The sequence below is a fragment of the Lipotes vexillifer genome, unplaced genomic scaffold (assembly GCF_000442215.2).
Source record: "Lipotes vexillifer unplaced genomic scaffold, Lipotes_vexillifer_v1.1 scaffold301, whole genome shotgun sequence".
Lineage (NCBI taxonomy): Eukaryota > Metazoa > Chordata > Mammalia > Artiodactyla > Lipotidae > Lipotes > Lipotes vexillifer.
The window spans coordinates 1,508,024-1,520,842 of record NW_006792529.1 but is presented as its reverse complement, the minus strand read 5'-3'; the positions used below and the strand labels follow the sequence as shown (position 1 = coordinate 1,520,842).

At 34.5% G+C, this 12,819-nt stretch overlaps 1 protein-coding gene across 1 annotated transcript in view; it reads left to right on the top strand.

Moving 5' to 3' along the window:
• Positions 1–232: 232 nt before the first annotated feature.
• KLHL8 (kelch like family member 8) overlaps positions 233–12,819 on the top strand; it is a 28,330-nt gene continuing 15,743 nt past the window's right edge. Inside the window, exons 1-3 of the mRNA XM_007465724.1 lie at positions 233–605; positions 10,995–11,543; positions 11,947–12,133. Coding sequence (XP_007465786.1) covers positions 393–605; positions 10,995–11,543; positions 11,947–12,133 — 949 coding nt within the window. The 5' untranslated portion in view covers positions 233–392. The remainder of the gene's footprint in view (positions 606–10,994; positions 11,544–11,946; positions 12,134–12,819) is intronic.

Sequence of the window (12,819 nt, the reverse complement as noted above, 5' to 3'; positions counted from 1 at the left end):
TCTACTCCACCATCTTCCCACAATTTTCCAATTTGATTTTAAAGGAGTCCCTTCACTGATACAATTAGCTGAGGTGGCTTATGTGACATTTAGTGTAAAAATACAAAGTCACCTGTTCTTCTTTCAACAGTGATTTATATGGTCATTTTACATATATGGTATTGGTAAACTATAATTTCTAGTAATCATTTTTCGAGTGGTTGTTTTATGTGTGTTTGTTATTTTTTTTCAGTCTCAGCTAACTGGACAATGGCAGTTGAGTAGGTTTTGAAAAATGTCTGAAGTTTAGTGGACTGCATCTACCTTCTCCCTATCTACCTTTTCCCCATCCTTTACAAAAGAATAAATGGGATGTTTGAGAAGAGAGCTGTATTAAAAGAAAAGTGTTACAAATGGCTTCAGAATCTATGAATGCAAAACAAGCTAGGAATCGCTTCACAAAGGGGAAAAGGCAACAGCACCAGCAAATAAAGAACAGATCTTCACTTGGTGATAGTGATGGAGAAGACTCCTTTATCTTTGAAGCAAATGAAGCTTGGAAAGATTTTCATGGTTCTCTTCTTCAGTTTTATGAAAATGGAGAACTCTGTGATATCACATTGAAGGTGAGACAGTCTTTTTTTCTTTCCTCAACCTCTTCAGTGTATTATATAAAATAAAGGTTTCTATAACCACGCGAGGCAAATTTTTGGTGCTTTACTTATTATAGTCAGAACGGTTTTAGTTTCAACCCTTTATTACATTGAAGGGGAAGGGACATAAGGGAGGGTAAATAAAGGAAACCTAGCATAAGATAAAATTATTATACTAATTAAATGTTGATATTCACTATTTCTTAGTTTCACTTCTGAAAGTTCTGGAGCCCTAAAACAACAAATAGTTATTATTTGTGAAATGGGTAAATTGCTGTTGACCAGATAAGCTTTTTTTTTTTTGGCTGCACTGTACAGCTTGTGGGATCTAAGTTCCCTGACCAGGGATCGAACCTGCGCCCTCCTCAGTGAAAGCATGGAGTCCTAACCACTGGACCGCCAGGGAATTAGCTTTTAACTTGTGAATTAAAAAATCTTGATGTTGGGAATTCCCTAGTGGTCTGGTGGTTAGGACTCCATGCTTCCATTGCAGGGGACATGGATTTGATCCCTCGTCAGGAAACTAAGATCCTGCATGCTGCCTGGCGCAGCCAAAAAAAATAAAGAAAAAAAAACCAACGATGTATTCACTTACTCTTGATGTTGGTTAGAAGTCAGAATTCTTGATTGTATATGTAGCTGCACTAGTGTTTAACTATGTGTTCCTATTCTGGTGTAAGCATATCTTGTTTTTCTGCACTTTTTTGCTTTATTGTGTTTCTCAGATAATGTGTTTTTTGTTTGTTTTAAACAAATTGAAGGTTTGTGGCAGCCCTGAGTTGTCAGGTGATGGTTAGTGTTTTTTAGTCTAAACATAACTTTTATATGTACCGGGAAACCAAAAAATTCATGTGACTTGCTTTATTGAGATATTTGTTTTATTGCAGTGGTCTGGAACTGAACCTGCAGTATCTCCAAGATATGCCTGTAATTTAATCTCTATTTCAATATTACTGTCTTTAAGTGAGATTCTTTACCTGATAGTGAAGTAGAGTGTTTTTTAGACTTGGATGAAAAAGTCTTTAGTAAACTTTGTCTAAGGCCTATATGATCATGTTGCTCTGCTACAAAGGACAGTTTTAGTAAAGTTGGAAAATTGATAAAGCAATGTTGAAGAGCCTGTGTTCTAATTGTTTCTCATAGCTCATTTAAGGTACTTCTTACTATTCTTATCTCTCAGTGTAATATTAAATTCTTTGGAGGATTTATGTGTATATATGCAGCATTTTCCACATGAGATTTGCCTCTTTGGGATCTTTTAGATTTTGCTTTCTGCTCCTGATCAGCCAGGTTCTTAGAGCTCAGAGTTGTGGGGATTGAGGACACCCTTAGAGAATCAGATCAAGGACACTCAGCAAAAGTCTGTAAACTGAATGCATAAATTCTGTGTTTTAGGCCCAGAATGTCCAGGAGTATAGTGTTATACTGTAAATAAATGACCTACATTCTCTTTACTTAAACTTTTAATTAGGACCTACAAATATGTAAGGACACTAAGATATTGAGAAGAAAACTATTAAATAATTTTACTAGCTTTATGTGAAATTTAGCCATGTATAAATTTTAATGAAGGAAGACCTAAACTGTAGGTGTAGAACACCTGATCTATATATAGTATATTATGTTTAACCTAATGCCATTGTTCTAATTTTCAGCGCAAGTGTGAAATTCAGTGACCCACACTGGATTTGACAAAAATAAAAATGTAAAATAGATTATTTGAATTTAATAAATTATCAGTTCATCATATCAGTATATGTTGGAAAATAATTAAATAGAATATTATTGATTGTATACATTTTATAATTAGATCTTAGAATAATTTTTACTAGCTACTGCATGTAAACTTTCTTAAGTGAAAAGTAAGGATACAGCCATTTTAGGGCAAGTGATAACTAATCTCATAACTTTTCTTTGTTTATTGGGTAACTTCAGCAATAGGTTGAAGTGAAAACCTCAGAAGAATCTATGGTGGAAAAAAAAGAATATGGTGGAAACCCAAAATTACTGTGTTTGAAGCAGTGATAGAAGTCATTTAGGAATGAGAAACTTTACTAAATTAAAGGAGCTATCATTTTTATTTTTTCAACTGTAAAATTATGACAATTAGGTTTTTGTGAGGAATAAGTGAATTGATAACATGTGAAGTCCTTATAACAGTGCTCAGTACATAATAATAAATAATCAGCTGTTAGGATCATTATGTGTACTATTCTTGTTGTTCCAAAAGTATTAGATAATGCTGCTACAGTATATTCTTATCATTAGAAAGAATTGTAGGTTAATCTTTTAGCAGGTCTGTTATTGGATTTGTTTCTTAATTCTAATTCAACATTTCTTAAACTTTCAGAATTTAACTGTCACAGAACAACTAAACCAAGTAGGATTATGGGTAGTTTATAATGCTCTGTTCAATACAAACTTCACTTTTTACATTCATATAACCTTGAGGATTATTAACCTTGAGGATTACTTTGATATATTCATTAATTATGAATTAATGAATTTGATAATTCATTAACCTTGAGGATTACTTTGATATATTCATCTCCTTTTTTTATTAGTATGCTTCATTAGATGATTATTGCTTTTAGGACAAGCATCTTAGAAAGACAGTTATCAAAACTGGTTTTATTGTTCATATGTAAGGCCATTAGTGTGTTTTTAAATTCCAAAGTGAGCACTGATAATGGAAAAACAAACTCATTTAACAGATATTTACTAAGGTCTTACCCTAGTATATGGAGAGTATAAATAAATCTGAATAATGTGCTATACTTGCATTGAGGGAGTTTGAAATTTAGCTGGAGATAGGCACATACACAGCTAACTAAAATACAATTTAGTGATTATCATTTTATGATATTTTTATGGAAGCATAGGAGAGGATCTGTTAACTATGTCTGAGAGGTGATTGGAAAGGCTTCGCATAGGAGATTATATATAATCTTGAGGTCATTCCAGGGAAAGGTAAAACTTGTTTATATATTATTATGTATTTATTAGTGAAAATATTTTAGAACAGTATATCTAGTGGCAGCTCTAAAGTTATGTATGAGGGAAGATTCTTAAGGGCAACAATTTGGTGGGGAAAAGGCAGAGGGAAATTGTCTTGAAAGGAGTATTGCATAGCGCTCATAATGCCTAAATTATACATCATAGATCAACAAGACTAGCATCTACAAAGATGCTTTTATTTATGCTTTATGTAGTTTGAGGAAATGTCATTATCCTTGTTAAAGATCATAGTTAATTTTACCTCAAGAAGTTGATAGAGATTATTAGAGGAGGACAGTCCCTTACATCACATCTTGATGCCATCACTGATTATGTTTCAGTCATGTTGTTTAGCTTTTTTTTTGAAAGTGCACGTTTCTGTGATTTTTTTTTATTAAAACAAGTATTTATAGGATTCTAATGAACACGTTCAAGACTCTAAGTGTTATAGTTATTGGCTGTCAAAACTTTCAACTGATCAGGTAAGAATAAGTGCTCTGAAAGATTGCAGAGAAACAAAGTATTTGAACTGCATTATAGTAGTATACTTCCAAGAGGTAGAAATGATAAAATTGTTATCCTTATAAATGTAGCATTAACTCCTGACCGGAGAGCAGGCATAATCTAATAAAAGAGAAATGATAAAGGAGAAAGTGGTTTTTTAAAAATATAAATTTATTTATTTTATTTATTTTTGGCTGTGTTAGGTCTTCGTTGCTGCATGCCAGCTTTCTCTAGCTGCGGTGAGCGGGGGCTACTCTTTGTTGTGGTGTGCGGACTTCTCATGGCGGTGGCTTCTCTTGTTGTGGAGCACAGGCTCTAGGTGCACAGGCTTCAGTAGTTGTGGCTCGCGGGTTCTAGAGCACAGGCTCAGTAGTTGTGGCGCATGAGCTTAGTTGCTCTGTGGCATGTGGGATCTTCCTGGACCAGGGCTTGAACCCATGTCCCCTGCATTGGCAGGCAGATTCTTAACCACTGCGCTGCCAGGGAAGCCCAAGAAAGTGATTTTATATTTAATACTTAAGCATTCTGTGTTAAGAAGTCTAATAAAATGATCACTTCTGCTTTTGTCCATTCAAACTGTCAGTATTTTGATTTTATTTTTAATGTTGCTCGGAAGAAGGGATATTCGAGTGTTTATATCCATAGATCCTTGTTTATTTGACCCCCAAAATGCTACCTAAAAATTATTGTTTTCATTGTGTAGGTTTTTAAAGTAAACGTAGTGAGATAAGATTGTAGAACAGTGAATGTGACTAGACATTGTGATATGGTAATTCACTACAAGCCAAGACATTGAGTCTTATACATTTAACCCCTTCTTGACCTGGCAATTAAACATGTTTATGGCTACTCTGACTGAATAAAATTGGTGGATTGAAAAAGAGTAGCTAATTGAGATAAAAGGGCAAAATTACAAGGGCTTAAACTGAAAAATTAGAATACAGCTTATAAATGTACATAAAAGGAGACTTGGGTATATAGGCTTTTTTCCCTCCAGTCTTCATTTCTGTTCTATGTGTTCTCCACACTTTTATTTCAATATCGGTCTCAAACATTTAGCTTGAGTTACTGTTAAGTGACATAATTGTAAACATTTCAACCTGATGTATGCTTTAGTTTTTAATGATTTAAAAAATTTTAGTATGTTTGTTTTCAACAATCCATGGTAATGGGATTATACAATTAATACTTAGAAATGAAGTAAATCTATGTAAGAACAGCAGTTTGCAAAAGAATAGTTCATGGGATAGCCAGATTTTTTAAAGTACTAAAAATGTCAAAGAAGTAAAAATTAAATCAATTGAAAAATTGTTCAGTTATCAACATATTGAACATTATTTATTGCTTTGAAATTTTGATGAAGGGATTATTCTCAAACACTGCTGATGGATATGTAAATTCATTCCTTGTTTTTCATGGATGGTTTGGCCGTATGTATCAAGAGCTGTAAAAAGCTTATATTTATTGACTCATTAATTCTGCTTTTCAGATTTTATCTCAAGGAAGTATTCTGAAATGTTGAAAAAACTTCTTGTTCTAAGATACTGTTTATATTTAAAATATGGAAAAGTTGTCTTAATGGCTGATATCAGAATAAATAAACTGTGTTACATCCACTGTGTAGAATAAGCATGAAGAGTTGAAAGTTTTCAGAAACTTAGGAAAAGGTGACAAAGTTCAGGACAGTCTGTTATGTTTCAAAATGCATGGGAAAAAGTTAAAAGGAAATATGCCAACAGGTTGACAGTATTTGTTGAATTGTGAGTAAATTTTTTCCCTTATATTTTTCTGTACTTTCTTGATTTTACACTTTAAATATATATTGTAGTTGAGGGGAAAAAAAACTTGAAAAGTAAGTGACCTTTAATGTAAGATAATAGGTTCCTTTTGAAAGTCAGGGCTGATAGTTAATGGAATTTCATATATATATATATATATATATATATATATATATATATTTATTTATTTATTTATTTATGGCTGTGTTGGGTGTTCATTGCTGCGCGTAGGCTTTCTCTAGTTGCAGTGAGCGGGGGCTACTCTTCGTTTTGGTGTGCGGGCTTCTCATTGCAGTGGCTTCTCTTGTTGCGGAGCACAGGCTCTAGGCGCGCAGGATTCAGTAGTGGTGGCTAGTGGGCTCTAGAGTGTAGGCTCAGTAGTTGTGGCGCACGGGCTTAGTTGCTCCGCGGCATGTGGAATCTTCCCAGACCAGGGCTCGAACCCATGTCCCCTGCGTTGGCAGGTGGATTCTTAACCACTGCGCCACCAGGGAAGTCCCTGTTTCATTGTATTTTGATCCCTATTGCCTAATCCATGGACAGTTACTCAAGGTTTGGATTAGCGGTTTGTATTTCAAGCTTTTGTTAAAAAATAAAGGATCATTATGTTAATGTTGATAGTCAACGTATTTCACTACTTGGGTTTAAGCTTGACATGTTTTCTTTTCCCCAAGCATCTTGAATTATTCATATGTTCACATATCTAATAAAATGTAAATTAGAAAATTCCCTAGTATCAAGGACATATGCTGTAGTATTTATATGATTTTAAATGGTATAATAATGTCTAATATTTTGTAGTTTGTGTATTTTTCACCCAGTTTTAAACATCTAGTCTTTAGACTTCGATTTCTTTCATTTTAAAATTTCTGATAAAATATTTTTGGTAATTGATATTTATATTTAAGTACCAGAGAAGAAAAATTTAGAAATAAACTCTTAAGAACATGAGACTGCATAGTGTCAAAGGAAAGTTAATAAATGCATAAAAGCCCAATTTTTTTTTTAATTTATTTTATTTTTGGTTGTGCTGGGTCTTCGTTTCTCTGCGAGGGCTTTCTCTAGTTGCGGCAAGCGAGGGCCACTCTTCATCGCAGTGCACAGGCCTCTCACTGTCACGGCCTCTCCCGTTTCGGAGCACAGGCTCCAGATGCGCAGGCTCAGTAGTTGTGGCTCACGGGCCTAGTTGCTCTGCGTCATGTGGGATCCTCCCAGGCCAGGGCTCGAACCCGTGTCCCATGCATTGGCAGGCAGATTCTCAACCACTGCGCCACCAGATAAGCCCCCTGGAAGGAGTTCTTTAGACCCAACCAAGTTGTCAGTTACTTGCCGCGCAGTCTTAATTTGGATGTTTGGTGGTCGTCTGGGTGGATCTTTTCAAGTCCAAAGACATAGAGCAATAGGAGAATGAGAAAGACTGAGGGGGGAAAAGCCTTGGCCTCAGTGCGCTTCTTCACGGCCAGAGAACTGGTCTCTGCCAGTTCCTGCAGGCGACGTCAGCTGCCACTTAACGGGCTACTTGAATCTACATGGCTCAGAATAAGTCCCAGCCACCCTTCAGAGGGGAGCCACAGCCCAATAGGCGGATCGAGATTATGGCCTTTGAGGCCCCGCATTGGGTGCCAGAAAAGATGTTGCAGGAAAGAGAGTGGGGTGCGAGAGGATGGTCACATCCCAAGTCATGTCTGAGTCCCTGGGATGGCCGCCAAGTGTGGGTTCTTGGCTTTGTGCAGGCAAGAATTCAAGAGCAAGACATAGTGAAAGGAAAGGTTTATTCAGGGAGATACACACTCCATAGACAGAGTGTGGGCCATCTTGGAAGGCAAGAGGCCAAGCCCAAATTTTTTGATGTTCCTATTTCATATATAAGGCTCAAAGATCTTTTTAAAGTTAAGATGGGTATTTATTTATTTTTACAAAAATGTTAGTTTGCATTAGCCCCACATTCACAAAACTTAGAAAACAAAAGAAAATGTCCAGCCATTGTAGAACTCTAACATCCAAGTATCAATTCCTTTATTCCAATCAAAAAGTGTTCCCAGAATTCAGCACAAAACTGAAAACACTGCTGCTACCAGCCATAGTCCATAACAGTAACTTTAAATTGTCCAAGGGGATTAAGGAAGCATTTTAAATCACTGTCACTCCTGCTGAAGGATTTTAGGCAACGAGAATTTATCCTCATACAAGAATAAATCTGCATTTTATCATTAAACAGTATGACCTGCTGAAGGATTTTAGGCAATGAGAATTTAGTCTCATACAAGAATAAATTTGCATTTTACCATTAAACAGTATGAGGGCCTTAACTGGGAATTACCAGTTTATAAACTTTCTCCCCCAAATTTGTGAATATATCTGAACGTTAAAATTTTCTTATTTAGAAGATGGGTATTTATTCTAAAAGGGTGCATAAGGGTATGATTTTGTGTGTATGTGTGTATATTAAATATACACGTTTTAGTTTATTTGAATCAAATTAAAGTTACAGAGGGACAGAGCCTTATAAACAACATGAAAATAGCTTGAGGGCCATTGATTTGTACAGCTTGGATGAGAAGGCATTGTAAAAATGATGTTTATCTGAAAATTGTAGTACTTTCTTTTCTTAAAAAAAAATACTAAAAAAAAAACAACAACTTTGTGTCGAGGGCTGACTTTCAGTAGATTGCAGCGAGGGAGCTCCTCTGCTACCTATAAAACCCCGACCCAGAAGCAGTCGTCTATGAATGGTTTAGCACCAGTTTCCCAATGAACATGCAGTGCTTGACAGGCAAGAGGGCGGCCGCCTTTCTGGCCGCACCTGTAGTACCTTATTTTATAGTACTATTATGTAATAGAGTCTTTGTAAGTTGTTTAATTGAGCAGGTTTACGTCATGTGAGATTTACAAATAATTTACATAGAAACTAAATCTCAGTGGTGGCCAGTGCAGATGATCAAAAAAAAAAAAGATATTTTTAGACTATTTTTTAAATGTTTAATATCAGATTTCAGATCCCATTTTAGGGCTAACGTGAATTTGAGAACATGCCAAGCTTTCTGCTGTAGTATAGTTTACAACTTGAATCTCAGTAGACTCTAAATCCTGCCTTCTAAATTATTTTAACTAAGTAAATATAGTGTAACCAACAGAAACAGTCATCTTGTACTTGTTGAAATAAGTGATATTCATTCTTCCTCTACATTAGTGAAAAAAGCTGGGTAAGGGGCATTTATAAGCAAAACCTTTTATACATTGTAACATTCCTCAGGCCTTTTACTTTAGGAGTTCTTATTTTAAAATTAGTTCCCAAATAATGAAACACAACTATAAGTGTATTACATAATCAAAATGTTACATGGAAACAGGATAATTGCTAAAACACTACTATCCTATTACTTGTACTCATTGATTATTTAACATAAAGTGCTGGGAAAACTGGATAACTACTGTGTTAAAAATAAGATGAGTAAGAGGTACAAACTATATGTATAAAATAAGGTACAAGGATATATTGTACAACACAGGGAATATAGCCAATGTTTTATAATAACTGTAAATGGAGTATAACCTTTAAAAATTGTGAATCAGTATATTGTACAACTGTAACATATAATATTGTACAGCAACTATACATCAATAAAAAAAGATATCTGTCTTCTCAGTACCAAAAACTTCCAGATAGAAATAGATTTGTGAAAAACATAAAACTAGAAAAAATACCTGTAAATATTTATGGACTGTTAGAATTATTCCCATTTCAAGCATAGCACCTAAGGCAGAAGTCATAAGGAAAAAGATTGATTGGATTACATAAAAGTCCATAGGGAGTGAATAAAATTTTGAAGCATACTTATAAAAGAGAAGTTTTGAAATGTATATATGACAAATGACTAATATTCTAAATGTCTGAGGAGTTCTTACAAATGAGAAAAAGTCATAGAGTTCTTAGGAGAAATAAACGTAGTCCAAAATTTATGAATGATTCAATCATATTAGTAACAAGTAAACTAAAACAATGAGATATTTCATACATTGAATTGGCAGATTTTTCTTAAGATAACATTCAGAATATGGCACAAATATTGTAAGCGGATCACAAATGGACAATTTAGTAGTATGTATCCAAATTGTACTTATCCTTTGAAGCAGGATTTCTGTTTTTAGGAATTTATCTTTAGGAAATAATAGAGAATGTAAACAAAGATTCTCCTACAACAAAGTTCACTACTGTGTTTGTAATGGCAGACTATTGGAAGCAATCTAATTTTTCAACAAAGTGGTGAGATTTCAGTGTTATTACATTTCTATAAAATATCATTTCAAAATGATTTAAATAGGAAATGAAAAAACTTCAGTTAAGCTCATAGTAAATACTAACATTGATTTGTTTACTCTGCTTCAATTTTCTCACTGGTAAATTGTGGATAATAATAGTATCGACTCATAGGGGCATTGGGACAATCGAGTGAGCTAATATATGAAAAGCACTTAGAATAGTGCCTGACACGATAACTGTAGTTAACAGTATTGTGTTGTATATTTGAAAGTTGCTAAGAGAGTAGATCTTAAAAGTTCTCATCAGAAAGAAAAAAAAATTGTAATTATATGAGGTGATGAATAGCTTACTAAAACTGTGCTAATCGTTTAACAATATATACATATATCAAATCATAATGCTGCATACCTTAAACTTATACAACATTGTATGTCAATAAAATTGGAAAAAAAGAAGGGACTCTTAGACCAAAAAAAAAATATAGTGCCTGATACATAGAAAGTGCTAGGTGATGTTTGCTATTAGCCTCATTAATTCACAAAATGCTTCTGAAATGTGAGATAATACAGAAAAATCATAGTTTATGGTATAATGCATTATAGATACATGTATAAAAGATTTGACTCTAACTTGGAAGAAGAAAATTGCCTGACCTTAAGAAATTGGCCTAGATTGAAAGTAAGTGACAAAGGATTACATTGTTAAAACAAATACACTAAACTTGTCTGGAGTTTTTATCCCTGTTATACAGCATGTACTCAATGCTGATCTCAGGCTAATTTTGATATTAAACTGAATCTCTCTTTGTTTTGTTTTGAACAGGTTGGCTCAAAGCTAATCTCTTGTCACAAACTGGTATTGGCTTGTGTTATTCCCTACTTCAGAGCTATGTTTCTCTCTGAAATGGCTGAAGCCAAGCAAACACTGATTGAGATCAGAGATTTTGATGGTGATGCAATAGAAGACCTGGTAAAGTTTGTCTATTCTTCACGACTCACTTTGACTGTTGACAATGTCCAGCCTCTCTTGTATGCAGCCTGTATTCTACAGGTTGAACTGGTGGCTAGAGCTTGTTGTGAATACATGAAGTTACATTTTCATCCCTCCAATTGTCTGGCAGTAAGAGCCTTTGCAGAAAGTCACAATCGAATAGACTTAATGGACATGGCGGATCAGTATGCCTGTGAGCATTTTCCTGAAGTGGTGGAGTGTGAAGACTTTGTAAGTGTGTCACCCCAGCATCTCCATAAGCTTTTGTCCTCCAGTGATCTAAATATTGAGAATGAAAAGCAGGTCTATAGTGCAGCCATCAAGTGGCTTCTTGCCAATCCTCAGCATCATTCCAAATGGTTGGATGAAACACTTGCACAGGTAGGGATGAATAAGATTGTGTATAGAAATGAAATGATATGGAAGCAAATCACCATGTTCCATTTATCATAAAAAGTATAGATTATCCATTGATGTAATATGATGTGAAAATGGCTTTGACTCTTTCCTACTTACTAAACCATTTAAGGATAAGTCTGAATGTGTTTTATTTGAATTAGAAAGATCATTACTTGCATTTTAACCTGAATATTTTAAAAATCCCTTTGAGATATCATTAGTACAGACCAGTACTGGAAATTGCTTTAGAACTTGGCACATTGAGCTTCATTCAGATTTTAGAAGGTAAATGAGTTTTAAAAAGAGAACATGCTGCAGTGAAAGTAGAGAATGAACTGTCCAATTGCAACTTAAATTTTATTTCTGCAACTATTCACAATCTTAGGTTCGTTTGCCGCTGTTGCCAGTTGATTTTCTTATGGGTGTTGTGGCAAAAGAACAGATTGTCAAACAAAATCTAAAATGTAGAGATTTATTGGATGAAGCAAGAAATTACCACCTTCACTTGAGTAGCAGAGCAGTACCTGACTTTGAATACTCCATTCGGACTACCCCAAGGAAACATACTGCTGGTAATTAAATTACTCATTTTATCAACTCTGCTGTAAGGAATTTTGTTGTATTTGAGGGTTGGTTATGTTTGCCGAAACCTAATTGTAAGATGATTAGTATCTGATTGTCTTAAAGTAATAATTGGCAAGTAAGGTTATATATGAATTCTTACTGTGCATGATTTCAGATAGTTTTACCAATAAGCCAGTTTTTTTAAAAGCCGTAACAAGACCTATACACTCTGAAGAGGCTGCTGGAATATCTTTTCTTTGGGGGCCTTTTTGATTCTCTAGGCAGAATTAGATCCTCTGTCATTTTTGCTTAAATGACACTTGCTTTGCACATCTTACTATGTTGCATTGAAATTTATTTGACATGTTTTGAGCCCTTCAGAGACAGGTAGGTATCTTAATAACTTTGTATCCCTGGTACCAAACATGGAGCTTAACACATACTGCATATTTAAATGTTTGTTTTTGCATTTTATCACATCAAAAGAAAGGTACTTAATACATCTAATGTTAATAGTATAACAGACCACATTAAACTCTTAGAATATAAAGCTCTTATACTTGAGGAGGCATGCAGTTTCGCCTTTATTTGCCATAATTTACAGACTTTCATGTTTTCCCAAGAAAATAGTTTTATGTTCACTTATGTTACTCTTTATATAGAATATATTTGTGGGATAAGGGAGAATAAATGT